We start from the raw sequence: 16,418 nt of genomic DNA on the forward strand, positions 1-16,418 counted from the left end.
TCTATGGTGCAAAGAGAAGCTAGAAAACGTTTTGTCCATCCCAACTGGATAATCTGCAAAAAGATCTTATAGTCTTTGTTTTATTAACAATCTATGGATGAGTGGGTCATCAGCAACATTGATGAAGTTGATGGTAGAACTGTGTCCGGAGTGACATGGAAAAGAATAAATAACAACAGATTCTCTGATTCGTAGTGCGAAAGAGAGGGAGTGGGGGAGAGAGAGAGAGATACATGTTTGCTCTGCAGACTCCTCCTCTACCATCCTAAGTCCTCGCAGTTAAATAACATCAGATTGAAGAGTTTCTCCTGCTACAGGAGGTTCTCCTCATTCACCTCCTCCTCAGTATGGACTTGCCCGAAGCTCTCGTGACTTGGCCCCGCATGCATCACCTGTTCGCTGTGCTCTGTCTGGTCACTGTTGTTTATAAACTCAGTCTCCTGTTGGCGAAGAGAAAAGCTGGGCTCAGAAACACCGAGTGTTTCCCTGGACCCCCGGGACACTGGCTGTTCGGACACCTCCTTCAGGTAAAACATTCTGCAGCCTCTGTAACTCAGCTATAAGACAGCACCCTGCACTGGGACCAGTTCATGGATGAGCCATCATCATCATAAACAGTGGTGGAATAGCACCACACATTTATGTTGTGATGTTCATCCACACCTCAGGTGCCAGTATTCCAGTGTTTACATTTATACTTTCACTCCACTATATTTCACTGGTACTCTTAACTCCTTAATAAAACTGCTACTTTTCGCTTAACCACATTTCACTGGCACTTTTCACTCCACTATATTTCACTACTGGTACTGCAATATATTTATCTGACATTTTTCTAATGATAGTCAAGTCAAGTTCTGCACACGAGAGACGCACAGTGGTTTAATATCATGACTCAAGCATAGGAAACCGTTCTTCATAGAGTACTGGCAAACTGTGCAGGTGAATGTTTGATGTCTCACATGTGTTTATTGTTCCCTCAGTTAAAAGAAGATGGCACGGGCTTTGACAAAATGCTGGAGTGGGAAAAGCAGTACCCGTATGCTTTCCCACTGTGGTTTGGTCCCTTTACTTGTTACCTCTCTATTCACCACCCAGATTATGTAAAAACCATTCTGACATCAACAGGTGTGTTAGAGTTGTTCTTTTTTTTATTATAAATCTCTATGACAGTGTGGTCAAATGTGTCTTCTATATGCGATACAATAAAGAAAGGGTCAAAGTAACAAAACGTGTTTGTGATTCTCTCTTCACAGAACCAAAAGATGATTTGGTGTACAGGTTTGTCAAGACTTGGATTGGTAAGACTCTGCTTTGTCTGTGTTGCCTCATGACAGGTTGTTGTTTTTAGGTTGTAATTCACATACACATATTCTGTCTGTTTCAGGGGATGGTTTATTGTCGTTAAGCGGTCAGAAGTGGTCTCGCCACAGACGACTCTTGACGCCAAGTTTCCATTATGATGTCTTGAAACCATACGTAAAATTGATGTCTGATTCTGCTAAAATTATGTTGGTATGTAAATCACAAGGCATACGAGGTTGATAAAAGTTAAAGTATTGAAGTAGCAATTAAAGTACAGCAAGAGGAGTCTCTCTTGAATCAAAGTAAAGGGATAGTTCATTGAAAATTGAAATTCTACGCTTGGATGACATCACAGCAGCAGTATGGAGACATGTGGGTTTTTTTACATCTGAGGATGAGGTCCCGTTTACTTCAATTGTTATGGATTTGGCTGCAACACTGTTTACCTCTCACTTCACCCACGCCTCCATCGGCACAGTGATGAGTAGATCAGTCATTCCCAAAGTGTGGGCCGTGGCCCCCTGGTGGGCAGTGAAGCCACTGCAGGTGGACCGTGAGAGGTCATCGGAAATAAACAGATAAAAAAGTTTCAGATTTGTAAGTAAGCGTTTAAAACCACCAAACATTTATGATTGATCAAAAAAAAGTTAGCATCACAGGTAATGAAACAAAGAAATGAGATTTAAATTCCACATTGTTCGTATTTTATTTGACCCATAAAGCAGGTGTTGTTGTATTTGCTGAGCGTCACGTTAACACTTGAACGCTTTATTAACGGGGGGGGAGTCACAGTTGAGGGAGAACTTTGTTATCTGCCTTGTCGAGCAAGATGGAGCAGAGGAAAGCTGCTAATGATGAAGAGGAATCAGGAAGTTAAACTGAATCATTTAAAACTAAAAAGAGGACTCGCAGAAAGGACTCCAGTGAGGACCTGTCACAGGCCCAGAGGACAGCCCTCAAGCCTGTGTGTGTTTGTGCTGTGCGCTGAGATGCAAGCTAACAAGACCCGGGGATCATGTAAAGTGCGCCGCCGCCGTTTAGAAACTAAACATGGACAATATTTATCAAATCCTCGAGCATCTTTTGAGGGGGGGGGCTGAACCACCTCAAGGGCTGAACCACCTCAAGTATATTTGGTTATGCCTCAAATGTGTTTGGCTTCTCCCGGATATCCTTATTGTGCTCTGTTAAACAAACAGTAAGAATGTATTTTTAACAATACCCTATTTGCACTTAATGTTTTTCATTGGTTGCTATGCAAATTGTTACGCTTAAATGTGGATGTTATTGGATTTGCAGTGTGTATATGTTCATAATCAATTATTTATGCTATAAAATTAATAATATGTTTGATTCTAGTCCTGTGTGTGGATCATATAGTTGTGATTGAAGGTGTGGGTGGGCCGCACAAATCTTTCTATTTTCAAATTGGGCCGAGGCCGTCCTAAGTTTGGGAATGGCTGGAGTAGAAGTCACATCTGTTCTCTTACTGTTCCCAGGACAAATGGGAAAGTTATGGAGACACCAACAAGTCCTTTGAACTGTTTGAACATGTGAGCCTTATGACACTGGACAACATCCTGAAATGTGCGTTCAGCCACAACAGCAACTGTCAGACCGAGAGGTGAGTCCATACAAACTGTCCTTCCAACCATTCACAGTTTCCATTCGATGTTCTCATTTCTTTACTTCCTCAGCTGTCTTACTCATGTGTGGAAGAAATAAAGCTGTTAACATTTGTCCACATTTTCATTTCAGTGGAACAAATGCGTACATCAAAGCCGTGTATGAACTCACTGATCTGGTCAACCTTCGGTTCAGGACGTTTCCGTACCACAACGACCTCATTTTCTACCTCAGCCCACACGGCTTTAGATTCAGGAAAGCGTGCAGGGTTGCTCACAGACATACAGGTAAGCTCTGCTGCTGCACACATCACTTGATGAATGACCATCAGAAACAACTCACACATATCAATGGTACTCAGGGACGTGCACAGACATGTTGGGGGGCAGGAGCACAAGTGAGAAAACGGGGAACTTCTCATAATGATTTATAAAAAAACATTTTAAAGTATCACATCTCTGACTAGCCTAAACATTTATTTTATTACCCTCACACAATTGTTAAATACTCAACAAGAGGAGAATGAATAGCTATTAGAGGATGAGCCTACAATAAAAATGTTGAAGGTGAAGGCAGGACAGTACAGGCAAAAACAATGCTTTTTCATGCAATGGTCATTTTTTAGATTTTGGTCAAATTGCTTCCATGTCGTCTTCTTTGTCTCTGAAAATGTCTGAGGCGTCGCTTCTTCTGCGACAATGAAGTAAATGTCAGCACTGTACGTGTCGTGATAACTTTTGATCAGTGTTTATTGTTAAACTGTAAAGTGAGCGCAGTGATGGCGAATCAGACTCCGACAGAGACTCAGACAAAGCTAAAAACAACATGAATCGATTATGTTCTGTCTCTACATAGATGCATATAAGAATCAAGACTGCAGCTCTAGTGCTCTTGTTTGACAGGGAGGCTCTGCACAAACAGGAAGATAATATTAATTTATTTAAAAAGGGCCATTTCTCTTCAGGAAGAAAACGGGCAGGTGCTCAATCCCCCTCAAGGGTCTATGTGTGCACCTACCAGGTGGTACTGATCATGTTGCATTGTGCAAAGCCAGATTCGGTCTGCAACTACTCATCCATTATCTTGTGCTTTTAAGAGGATGTAATAAGAAAGAGAAAAGAAGAACTGAAGGAAGAGAAGGAGCTGGACCGGATAAAGGCCAAGAGAAACCTGGACTTCCTGGACATCCTTCTCTGTGCAAGAGTAGGTTTAATGATATGAGGCTCCAACCTGTGATTTTACAAAATTACATGTTTTCAGAAATAATAACAATATTAATTAAAACAATATTATTGTTATTTATTCATTTTTGTGTTTTTGTTAAGTTGTGATTATTATTTTAAACTGTATTTATTTAGCATTTTTCATGGCATAAAATGCAGCATAATAGACAAGTTTCCATCACTTTGCTTTACAAGTAAACCATCTAGTGTCTATTTCTATTAGCCGTCATAGTAGTAGCAGTGGCAAATGTGTTATTTTTGTCCTTTTATCGCACCTTTAGGACGAGAGTCAGCAGGGTCTGTCAGATGAAGATTTGCGGGCTGAAGTGGACACCTTCATGTTCGGTGGCCATGACACCACAAGCAGCGGCATATCTTTCATCCTCTACTGTCTTTCCTGCAACCCAGAACACCAGCAGAAGTGCAGGGACGAGATCACAGAGGTCCTGCAAGACAAGGACACCATAGAGTGGTAAGCTTGTGTACTGACAACAATGGCATGTGCAGTGCCAGGCAAAATGTGCTGGATTGGGTGTGCACTAACATTGTATTCTATTTTTAGGGATGATCTTAAAAAAATTCCATACACAACAATGTGCATAAAAGAATCCATTCGTCTTTACCCCATTGTACCGCGAACGGCCAGACGACTCACCAAACCCATGACCTTTTGTGATGGGAGGACTCTGCCTGCAGGTCTGTGGTCTATTCTTGTCAGTAGTTAATAGTAGAAAACATGATGGGGTCTCAGTTAACAGTTTTTTTTAAGTTGAACATTAGTAGATAAGATGGCGAACTGTAATCTGGAACTGGAACCTTTACCCTGCTGGTTAAAGCTTAAATATTAACTTTTATTGGAATCATTTTTGTTTTATGTATTCGTTCTTCAGCGCATACAAACACTTAGATCTGGATTTCACCAGCCTTGGGTCAACAGTGACTGACCCCACGGTGAAACTGTTATAACATAAGATGTTGTCTGATCACATGCATATTCCTCAATTAAATACCCTTATTTTTTTCATGTTGGTAGGTTTTCTTGTTGGAACAACTATCTATGGGATTCACATGAATGAAACCATCTGGGAAAACCCTCATGTAAGTCAAGGTCATTTTTTTTTGAGCTTGTGAAAGGTCACATGTGGCCACTAAAACTAAGAATTATGGTCCCTCTTTACTGTGCACATAACAAGTTAAATGATTGAAGGGTTATTTTCGATAATGGGGCGGTGTGGCCTAGGTGGTAGAGTGGTGGTTCTTCAACAAGAAGGTTGCCGGTTCAAATCCCACTATTTCCCATCTGCATGCGGAAGTGTCCTTGGCAAGATACTGAACCCCTAAATGGCCCCTCATAAATGTTGAGTGTAATAATTGTAAGTCGCTTTGGACAAAAGCGTCAGCCAAATGACATGTAATAATGTAATGTAATGTAAAATGATAGCTGGCCTTGTTCAGTCCCTGCATCAGTACGTGTCTCCACATACGTCTGAAGTGGAGGTTTCACACTGGCTCATGCGAGTTGTCTTGGTTTAGTCCCTCAGTTTATAACTTGATATATACACAGAACTTTGTATCCCCCCCACCCAGCATGCCATGCTGAGGGGTATATTGATCCATATGTTGAGGTCTGTAATAATTTCGTCTCAAAAACAATTCGGACATTTTTTACAAAAGTTATGTCCTTATGTCAATCGGGTGGTGAAGTCATGCCTTTAGATATTCTTGGTGTCATGTGGGGCTTTTTAAGTCGAGTGCCAGGGACGACTTGTCATATCCTGGTGACTTACAGAAAACATGACAAACAGTAAAAGACAAAGAGGAGAAAAGGCAACACAGGAAATTCGCAAGTCAACTATGACGGGGGAGAAATACAATGCTAAAAATGACAAATATTACTGCATGACCAAATTAGAAAATGGACATAAATGTTTGATTTATGCCACTCTGATGTTTGTTTTGTCCTTCTTTCATCATCTTAGGTCTTTGACCCACTGCGCTTCCTACCAGAGAATGTCTCCAAAAGGTCACCTCACGCATTCGTGCCTTTCTCAGCTGGGTCAAGGTTTGTCCACACATAGGCTTGGCAGGGAGGTCTACAGCTGTCCTAATACTCAGTTCAGGATGTGTAGCGTCACAATTGCCTTCCATTCCCACAAGAAAATATCAGTGACAAAGACAGATGAATATGAGACTTGGAGTAACTCAGTTCAGATCGTGTGTGTCTCTCCTCATGTGTCCATGGGAGCAATGGAATTGTTTGTTCAGTGGTAACTTGACCCAAGGCGGCAGTCTTACATACTTGTTACTTGGAAGGAAAAAAAAGAGCCAGGAATGCAAATTAGTTTGAGGCTCTTCAGGAGCAGTGTTTTCGCTGCTTAGGGCTTTGGCCTTTGCATCGTAGCAGAATGTTCATATGCAAAAATGACACTTAAAATCATTCTTGAGGCTCATTCACGCTCTACTGAAAAAGCACCAGGCTTTAGGTGGAAAATGTTTCAATTTGGTTAATAGACAATACAAATCCAGCTGAATGTACAGAGGCTACCACATAACCAAGAGGTCTGTGTGTATGACAACATCCCCCAAACACAGAACAAGATTAAAAACAGTGGTCAAGTGGAATTTCCCAACAAAACTGACGACTTGACATTCACCGCAGAGGTGTTTTCAGGTGTTTTTATAATTCACTTCCTTGCACTTACTGATATTATGTCTGCACAACCCCCAAATAAAACCCTAGTTTTTCAATCCTAATGAAAAACAGTCTTGCACACCTCTCATTTTGGAAACCCAAAAGTATTTCATTGCTCAAGTTCCTCGCGTTGTTTCACAATTGTACTTTTTCCGCCAACAGAAACTGCATCGGTCAGAACTTCGCCATGAACGAGATGAAGGTGGCCACAGCCCTGACTCTGAGGAGATATCAGCTGATAGAGGACACCACTTTCAAACCCAAATTAGTTCCCAGAGTAGCGCTGCGCTCACTCAATGGCGTCCACATTAAAATCAAACCTGTAGTATAGATACTTGTTTTGAAAATGGATTGAAATATAACATTTCCTCTCTGCTTTTTAATAGTGGGCGATAGCTGATTTTAAAGCCAGGTCAAACTAATGAAAAGTGTACTTATATTTAATTTGCCTTTTTGCATGTTATGGGTTTTGAGTATTGTAGTGTGAACGTTTAATTAAAATTATTTCTATTAACAGTGTAAAGGTCATCTAAGTGCACTTTATATATTAGAAACATGTACATATTTAATCGGTCAGATTACTTAAATTTTAAGGATGAGGGAAGGGATCTTTGTATTTATTTGTTTGTTGAAAGAGTTATGGTGTATATATTGGTTTCTTTAACGTCCAAATGTGATAAATGGGGGGGAAGTGACGTCTTGGCAGGATTTTTTTTTTTTTCTTTTCTGCGGGCACGGGGAGCGACCAGCCACGTTCGAGAGAATTGTATGAACCTGGTGTTTTGGAAATATTGATGTATGGGATTTGTTTCAATAGTGTGTTTATGTTCACGTTTCCGCCTTTGTTTGCGGGCACAAGTCCATGTGGTATGTGGGGATGATGGTGTTTTGTGTCAATACAGAATATTGTATGCAACATAACTGTCTTTATTTCGTTAATCAGGTGCATCTCAAAAAATTTGAATAATGGAAAAATGTGTTTATTTTGATAATTCAATTCAAAAAGTAAACTCATATTATACAGATTATTACACACACAGTGAAATATTTCAAGCGTTTATTACTTTTAATGTTGATGACTATGGCTTACAGCTACTGAAAACCCCACATTCAGTATCTCAGAAGATTTGAATATGTGAAATAGTTCAATATTGTAGACTCTCGATGTCCCACTCTAATCAGCTAATTGACTCAAAACACCTGTAAAGGTTTCCTGAGCCTTTAAATGGTCTCTAAGTCTGGTTCAGTAGGCTACACAATCATGGGGAAGACTGCTGACTGGTCAGTTGTCATTGACACCCTCCACAAGTAGGGTAAGCCACAAAAGGTCATTGCTAAAGAAGCTGGCTGTTGTGTTCACAGAGTGCTGTATCCAAGCATATGCATAAAACGTTGAGTGGAAGGAAAAAATGTGGTAGAAAAAGGTGCACAAGCAACAGGGCTAACCGCAGCCTTGAGAGGATGTTGAAGCAACGGCCGGCCATTCAAGAATTTGGGGGAGATTCACAAGGAGTGGACTGAGGCTGGAGTCAGTGCATCAAGGGCCACCACGCACAGACGTATCCAGGACATGGGCTACAACTGTCTAACTACTACTCGTGTCAAGCCCCTCCAGAACCAGAGACAACGTCAGAAGCGTCTTACCTGGGCTAAGGAGAAATGGGACTGGACTGTTGCTCAGTGGTCCAAAGTCCTCTTTTCAGATGAAAGTATATGTTGCATTTCATTTTGAAATCAAGGACCCAGAGTCTGGAGGAAGAGTGGACAGGCACAGAATCCAAGTTGTTTGAAGTCCAGTGTGAAGTTTCCTCAGTCTGTGATGATGTGGGGAGCCATGTCATCTGCTTGTGTTGGTCCACTGTGTTTTATCAAGTCCAAAGTCAACGCAGTGGTCTACCAGGAAATTTTAGAGCACTTCATGCTTCCTTCCGCTGACATGGTTTATGGAGATGCTGAATTCATTTTCCAGCAGGACTTGGCACGGCCCACACTGCCAAAAATACCAATACCTGGTTTAATGACCATGGTTAGGGTTAAATGAACTTTAACATGATATTCTAATTTATCGAGATGCCCCTGTATATATTAATTCATATGTGGTGAGACCGATGACAAGGTTATCGGTCTTAACAAATATTACTTGTTTATTGTAAATTGGTCAGGCAGTGGGCGCCCATACACAGCATTATGGGTTCACCCATGCTCCTTAAATAATAGCGTAGTAATTTCCCCCTGTGTTCCTAAAAAAGGCGAATTGTTACAACAGTAGACTGTCACTGTTCGAGGCTAATACTAGGACTGAGAGACAGTTTCCCCTGAAGTACTTTGAACCATACCCAGAGTTCTAATGAGACACTTGTATAACTTATGTTGACTAATTTTCATCAGGTGTATCAGAACACAGGCATTTCACATTGGAACAAGTACAAGGCAACAGCTTAAAACACAGTAGAGTTTATGGGTCAAAATTAAGTAATTTCTTTATTTACAGTAATATGATTACAAAATCCACAGGCCAACAATGACAAAAAAAGTCACCAGCACAGTTCAAAAAAAGGTAACACTATCTTGAATATTCAGTCTTTCATTTATTTGAGGATCCTGTGAAGCAGCCAATGTATTATCAGGGAAAGCTGCTCTTTCTGGAAAGCAGTGCGTCTTTGTGGGCGACCACATGCCTGTTCTTCTAACTATGACCAACCTTTCTTACATAACTACGAGCCAAGTTTACACTAAACATGATCCCTCGTGGTAAAACAACCAGCACTGTCCTTCCTATCTTTGAGCCAGGGCGTGGTCTTTGTTGGGTTTTTCCTCAAAATCCTGGCTCCTCACCTCTGCTCCTCATGTGTGAACTGTTGAGCGTCATTTACCTGCAATTAACTGGTTGGGGACACTAGCAGGGATAACCTGAGAGCTCTTTTAACAATAAAATTGCCTTGATAGCCCATTTAACACTCATTCCTTTAAGAGGGAATACAATGGGGATCAAGGAGGCATCGTTGAAATGAAAAGCCATATACTAGGTGCGATTACCATTAACCCTTCTCAACTTTCAATAATAGCAAAAAACAACTAATAAAAGTGATTGCGCCATTTCATAGGATCTCATCTTGACTATAGACTACATGGTGTACTGTGTGTGTATTTAACGCCTATATCTTAGTTTGGCTCTGTAAAACAAAAACATTAACAGATTTGCACCAGACTCTGTTGCATGTGAGAGATGCTAACATGCTACAATACCATTAAAACTTCCTACATCCAAACTTCTCTGTTCTCGCTATTTTGCCGCAAACCTGGTATGTGTTATTGTGGAGTCCATTTAATTAGGTTGCTACTCAGTAACAATTAAAATTAACACAGTAGAAAATAAAATAAAGAACCTTCATGTATTTACAGGACACTGAAGCTGGAAGATCGGCAACAAACAGTTAAAAAATATACAGGAAAAAAGTTTAAGGACACGTGATCAACATCTGCAGGAGAACCCAAATTAATGCCTAATGGCTTTAAATAGCACTTTCATGGAACGCCATTAAGCTTTTGGACGAGGTGAAGTGCAACAAGCACAAACAATTGTACTGGCAGGTTTTCAGTGAGACCTCAGGATAGACCCGTGAACACAAGTCGGCTTCTTGTGGCTTCTGGGAAATATGCAAAACACTTCAGTCAGGCTTGAAGGCCGAATAATTTGCAGGCGCGTCCTCACATTGTGTCAAAATAAAAAGCAGCTGTGTTTTCAGAGACTGACTTTGTGTGTGGCGTCTTTGACTTTTCACAATAAAATATCTCATACAAAAGTACTTTTAAGCCATTTTTTTAATAGCATTATCAAAATATTGACGACGTGAAAAAACTGTTGAAATATGTTTAGTAGAAAAAAACTGTCCTTGACATCCACCACATCAAAAGCATAACTTGTTTACCCACGATTTCCTCGTAGCCTGTCACTCACACGGGTATACTTCATAGCCAATCTTGTACTTGATGCTCACAGCCAAGTCTGTTGATGTCTTTTATATTCGTTCACAGTCACAAAGATTGAACTCTTCCTGCCAAAATATCAACTGCTGACTCAAAGTGGACGATGTCTTGAGACGCGGCAATATTAAATTGCGTGATTTCTTTCTGATGATAATGTGTAACACAACAAATTAATAAAAAAAGGGAAGCGAGTGACTCCACCTCTGCCAGGTCACAGTTCGATGGTGTACTACTGGTAACCTGAGAGTCAGCAGCTTTAACAAACTGGTTAGATGAGTAGTGATGGGGTGGGTTTCTTGCCCGGCCAAGCTTCTTTGGCATATTTCTTTTTGCGTGGCTCGTTGTGGGTCTCTGGTAGGTAGGGGGCTATAACGGGGGTAGGGTTGAGGGTGACAGGAGGCTGGTTAGCCTCTGGGGCCAGGTCCACCTCTGGTGCTGGATTAGGGAAGGGCAGGGGAAGCCCTCCCTGCATGGAAGCACCTCCAGGAGCTCCAGTTGGCTGGTTATCGAGATTAGTGGGAGGCAAGTCCCCGTAGAGACCCCCGCCCAAGTTGTAGCTGTGGATACGTTTTGAAATCATGTCGTCCAGACCCAAGGTGTTATGGCCCTCCGATCTCCGTTTCTACAGCAATGATGACAGAGTATTAAGTTTCACAGTCACTCAGTTAATGCAGTTCTTTGCTTAGTAACCCAACACTGATATGATGTATCCACTCAAATTCCACAATTTTAATGAGAAAAAAAAGACAAAAACAGGTTACCTTGATAGGGACGACAGCAGTCTGCACCATATTTCTAAAGCGTCCCACCGAGGGGTCAATATCCTCTGCAAATACAAAACAGTGGTAATATTCTGTTAACATTTATTCTCACAATGACTAGAAAAGCACATATTGGATCAGTGTAACAAGCTGTTAATCTTCCCACGAGTTGTGTAAATATTGCTTGTGCTATATTTTTACTGTCTTTTATTTGTACCTGGATTAATGATGGCGTCTTCTTCACTGAAAGTAACTCTGGAGCTCCTCCGTTTCCTCTTGGGCCTTTGGATTTCAAGGTTTCCCTCTTCGATGGTTAGGAGCGAGATGCGCTTGTTGTGAGCTGTGTTGAACTCTGTCAGGTTCTGTCATTTAATTCATCAAAAGAAAATGAATTGCAATGTGTTTTGACCAGGACATCGGGACTCTATAACACAACACTATTGGAAAATAATGAGATGCATCATAAATTATACTGTTTATATAGGCCTGTTGCCTATTTATCATTCATCTTACTTTAATTGTCCTATTGCATTTAAACCACTCTGAAAATCTACGATTTTGAGGATGAAAATAAAATACTATGTATAACACTTTAAAAAAAAAGATATAAAGGGCTCAAATAGAATTTTAACACTTCATTGAATAGAGCAGTCATTCCCAAAGTGTGGGCCGCGGCCCCCTGTTGGGCTGTGAAGCCACTGCAGGTGGGCCGTGAGAGGTCATCACAAAATAAATAGATAAAAAAGTTTCCGATTTTATAAGTAAGCGTTTAAAACCACCAAACATTTATGATTGACTCAAAAAAAAATTATCATCACAGGTATTGAAACAAAGAAATGAGATTTAAATCTATTTAAATCTCAGCAAAGCTGCTAATGACGAAGGGTAATCAGAAAGTTCGACTGAATCATTCAAAACTAAAAGAGGACTCGCAGAAAGGACTCCAGTGAGGACCTGTCGCAGGCCCAGAGGACAACCCCCCAAGCCTGTGTGTGTGCTGTGTGATGATATGCAATATTAATCCAAGCTTCGAGCATCTTGGCATGCCTTAGGGTTATTTGGTTATGGCTCAAAAGTGTTTGTCTTCTCCCAGACATCCTTGTTGTGCTCTGTTATCCAAACAATGAGAATATATTTTTAACAATACCCTACTTGCACTTAATGTTTTTTACATTGATTGCTTTGCAAATAATTACGCTTAAATGTGGATTAGGGCTGCTCGATTAATCGAGAATCAGTCCTTCCCCCAAAGCATTCAGTGGCGCAGCTGACTGGCACTCACTCTCAAGCAGCAGAAAGGTGAAGGCGGCGAGTTGTGTGTGTGGTGATTGGCGGTGAAAAAAACAGCGCGAATGGAAAAGCAGGGAGGGCAGCAGCACACCATGAAGTGGCCACGTCGCCCACCGCTATTTTCAAGCGAGCCCCGCCTGGCTGTTCAGACCGGACCCACATTGCTCCGCACCGGTCAGTCGGTCATAGAGTGTTAGGGTTGCCATCATTAAGGGTTTGAATAACCTGGCACCGATATCCTGGTTTCACGGGGGAATAAGACAAGCAGCCGTCATCGGTGTTGCCGGAACCGGAAGTGATTACAAAATAAAACATAGACTTTAGAATAAGGGCACATATTAATAATCGTTTGAATAATTGTGATTTTGATATTGTCCAAAATAATAGTGATTATGATTTTTTCCATAATCGAGCAGCCCTAATGTGGATGTTATTGAATTTGCACTGAATATGCCTGCGTTCATTTAAAAATTATTTTTGCTATAAATTTAATAATATGTATGATTCTAGTTCTGTGTGTGGATCATATAGTTGTGATTAAAGGTGTGGGTGGGCCGCACAAATCTTTCTTAAGTTTGGGAATGGCTCAAATGGATTATAAATCTTCCTAAAAGCAGCAACTTGTGGTTGAAAAAGGTGATAATCCAGAAATACCATGCAGATTTTTTCTTCGTCTCTGGTTTAGTTTGTTTGTAGTATACAATGAGAATATTGTTACTATCAAGACAATAAACGTACCTCTAGCTCCGTCTCTTCTTCTGGAAGCCCAAGCAGCCCTTTTAGTTCCTCATCCTCTCCTGCCTTACTGTCCCCTGTACCAGCAGTGCCTTGGGTTTGGGGTTTCTCTCTGATGGTGTAGGTCCGCGTCGAGGCCCCGAAGGATATCGTAGAGTCTATGGGGACCTGCTGAGGCTTGTGTGCCTCAAGGCGGATGTGTCCGAGGAAAGTACCGTGTGCTAAAATATAAAATGTGATTCAGTCCTGGTGTCAAAACATGTGCTGATGTCACACCAAGCATATGAGATGGAGCAGCAGTTTAAGGTCAACCAATCAACTTGTGTTTATTTAGTTTTTGATATAAAGTCCATCAGTCTGCCTGTGCTTCAATATAGAAATTTAATTTAGCTTAGGTAGGAGTTCAGCTGTATGTTACTTAGCATATTATTTTCTCACAGGACTAATGAGCTGTGTGTAATATGAATTTAATATCAAAAAGAGGGATATCAGACATTTTATACTATTCCACTGTTGCCACACAAAGTGGCTAGTGCAGCCCAAAGTGACAATTTGTATCTAACTTATCACAAAGCGCAAAGAAAGTAAACATGTGCACCGCAAGCAAAGTTTGATATTACAAATGTATGCATACCTAATAATGTTTCCATGTGATAACCCAGAGTTGAGTGCTACAAACAGACCAAACCTCAAATATACCAATTTTTTTTACTTAACAATTATTCATCAATTGTCTGGTTTTCTGACTGCTGAATTACAATTAATAGAATTAAGATTGACTAATTGGTTCTGCTATAATTTATGTGACCTTTGGAGAAAAGAGGTATTGTTAGCAAGTCAGTGGTATAACTCTATCAGCCCTTTGCCAGCTGTTAAACTCTTCCAGACAATGATCCTAAACATGAAATGAATAAACACAGTGGGCGTGTCTGTGGATAGTGTCTTACTGCTGTTGAGATCCAGGAGGAAGACCCTTTTCAGATGTTTGTGGTAGACCAGGGCGGCGTGGACACGTGAGCAGGACTGGTGGTCGATGGTGAAGTCACACCAGTCGGGGTTCCTCCCGAACAGGTAGTACTTCTTTTCATCAATGATGAGTTTCTGCGGGGACAGATGTGTAGCGTCACAGTCGGAGCAGCAGCCGACGCAAAGTGTCTGTAAACAATCTGCACTATGTCTCTGTGCCTCTGAGCCATAACTCGACAGTGACGCTTCCCACTGCCAAGCTTAAATCTCAGGACTGAGGTTGCTCTCGCACCGTGTGTAACCCAAGCAGCCACACATGACAGAGTCCCAGAGTGGGACTGCGTCGACTGTCAGGCTTGTATCTGGTGCATTCACTGACTCACGCATTGACACAACCAATAAGTAGATGGTTAAAGAGCATTTCCAAGCGTCCACTCACTTCTACCAGTTTGTCTCCTTTCATCACGTCTAGATGGAGCCCTTGAGGAGCCTTTCCTGCCCTGGGAGGAAACAGAGAGGGTACGGTTTAAACATGGAAACACACCTGGACTACAGAATGGCTGCAACACATGTGATTAATTGATACATTAGCTCGGTTACATCTCGCATCAAAACCCCTTTCGAACGTGTTACATCTACTGCATTAGTGCCACAGGGTAATGGAAGAGGTACAAGGTTAGATTGGATAATAAAGTATCGTGTCCTGATCACTAGAACCGTCCTGTACATGCACGTTCTTGAACAGAATACACGTCATTAATACATTAATTCCAGCGTTGACGAGTTAGCTCGTTAGCTTGCGCGGATGCTAACGCTAGCTGCACTGGCCACAAGCTTCTCGGCAAACGACGGAGACTCGAATAAATTCCCGAGCGTAGTTTAGATCGTTCGTGTCAAACGTTTCGCCACGAACACACCGCCGCCACTTCAACACGTGCGTTTCCTCACCATGTCGGACAATCAAAAGGAGGGGGACTGCTCTCTGTGCTTATTTTAGTCGCCATCTTGCCTCATCTTCGCGGAGCCGCGCGGCATGACGGGAAAAACGTCCCCGTGGCATGATGGGAGTTGGAGTTTTGGAGCTCGAGAAACACTTTGCAGCCAAGTTAGACCCAATTAGACCCAAACTGTTGTTGTGTTGTTATTAATGTGCGAAATGTAACGTGAGACTGAACCAAAATGTGAACGAGTGAAGGAAATTAACAAGAACAAGAGCAGATGTCAGTTCCCTCGAGAACCACTAGAGGACCCCAGACTTTTAATTAGCTATGAAGCAAGGTCATCAAAGACAATTGTGAACAGATATAAGTATTCTATTTGACTTTTTATCATCTCTTTAGCATTAAATTGTGTCCTTAGTTATTTTTATTTTTCGGCATTTTTGCATACTTTTAGTTTTGTACAATGAAATGACCTTGTAATATCTGTCCTAAGAAAGGTTTAATAAAAAAAGTTTGGGAGCTCTTTATATGGTAAGGGCCATGCACCCAAGCCTATCACTCTACGTGAGTTCTGTCAACACGTTGTCCGATAAATCAAGAGATCAAACTGGATCACAGAGAAAGAAGCAGACTCGAGAAGTTCAGGCCCATCTTTGAGCATGTCGCAGGGTTCATGCGGAAAGTGTTGTGGTTTATTTTACAGATGCTGTGGAGGTGCTGACTCGTCGTGTCACTGAGGCGGGGGTAGGATTGTTCTGTAGCACAGATCCGTAGAGGGAAGTGAGGGGGTTCTAAGTTCATCTGAGTCAAGGCACTTTTAACGTGTGAAGGATGTCACATAGGCTTGAAAGTGGAGTGAGGGCTCCCCCCCCCCCCCCGTGATCTGATACAA

The 16,418-nt window shown here is 41.5% G+C and overlaps 2 protein-coding genes and 1 non-coding gene across 3 annotated transcripts; 1 reads left to right on the plus strand and 2 right to left on the minus strand.

Annotated features, from left to right (window-relative positions):
* Nucleotides 1–328: 328 nt before the first annotated feature.
* LOC133964620 (cytochrome P450 4B1-like) lies at nucleotides 329–7,804 on the plus strand. The gene is made up of 12 exons (XM_062398799.1): nucleotides 329–527; nucleotides 984–1,128; nucleotides 1,257–1,301; nucleotides 1,388–1,515; nucleotides 2,805–2,929; nucleotides 3,064–3,218; nucleotides 4,028–4,134; nucleotides 4,436–4,626; nucleotides 4,717–4,850; nucleotides 5,188–5,252; nucleotides 6,134–6,216; nucleotides 7,009–7,804. The coding sequence occupies exons 1-12, from the start codon at nucleotides 348–350 to the stop codon at nucleotides 7,175–7,177; spliced, it is 1,527 nt and encodes a 508-aa protein (XP_062254783.1). The 5' UTR covers nucleotides 329–347; the 3' UTR covers nucleotides 7,178–7,804.
* Nucleotides 7,805–9,284: 1,480 nt separating this feature from the next.
* Nucleotides 9,285–15,656, minus strand: ppp1r8b (protein phosphatase 1, regulatory subunit 8b). The gene is made up of 7 exons (XM_062399447.1): nucleotides 15,534–15,656; nucleotides 15,025–15,085; nucleotides 14,567–14,720; nucleotides 13,623–13,840; nucleotides 11,812–11,956; nucleotides 11,595–11,659; nucleotides 9,285–11,455 (listed from the first exon to the last, which is right to left on the minus strand). Exons 1-7 carry the CDS (start codon nucleotides 15,587–15,589, stop codon nucleotides 11,102–11,104), a joined length of 1,053 nt encoding a protein of 350 aa, XP_062255431.1. The 5' UTR covers nucleotides 15,590–15,656; the 3' UTR covers nucleotides 9,285–11,101.
* Nucleotides 14,797–14,956, minus strand: LOC133965650 (small Cajal body-specific RNA 1). The gene has a single exon (XR_009923893.1). It is a non-coding gene; the product is annotated as a small Cajal body-specific RNA 1 (non-coding RNA).
* Nucleotides 15,657–16,418: the final 762 nt, after the last annotated feature.

The sequence above is a fragment of the Platichthys flesus genome, chromosome 11, assembly GCF_949316205.1.
Source record: "Platichthys flesus chromosome 11, fPlaFle2.1, whole genome shotgun sequence".
Classification (NCBI taxonomy): Eukaryota; Metazoa; Chordata; class Actinopteri; order Pleuronectiformes; family Pleuronectidae; genus Platichthys; species Platichthys flesus.

Bases quoted from the DNA above. Each gene is read 5' to 3' on its own strand.
- ppp1r8b (XM_062399447.1), bottom strand. From the start codon at position 15,589: ATGGCGACTAAAATAAGCACAGAGAGCAGTCCCCCTCCTTTTGATTGT. The intron at 14,721-15,024 runs GTGAGTGGACGC...CTGTCCCCGCAG, and splicing joins AAGGAGACAAACTGGTAGAA to AAACTCATCATTGATGAAAA. The intron at 11,456-11,594 runs GTAACCTGTTTT...TCATTGCTGTAG, and splicing joins CTGCTGTCGTCCCTATCAAG to AAACGGAGATCGGAGGGCCA.
- LOC133964620 (XM_062398799.1), top strand. From the start codon at position 348: ATGGACTTGCCCGAAGCTCTCGTGACTTGGCCCCGCATGCATCACCTG. The intron at 1,302-1,387 runs GTAAGACTCTGC...TGTCTGTTTCAG, and splicing joins GTTTGTCAAGACTTGGATTG to GGGATGGTTTATTGTCGTTA. The intron at 6,217-7,008 runs GTTTGTCCACAC...TTCCGCCAACAG, and splicing joins CCTTTCTCAGCTGGGTCAAG to AAACTGCATCGGTCAGAACT.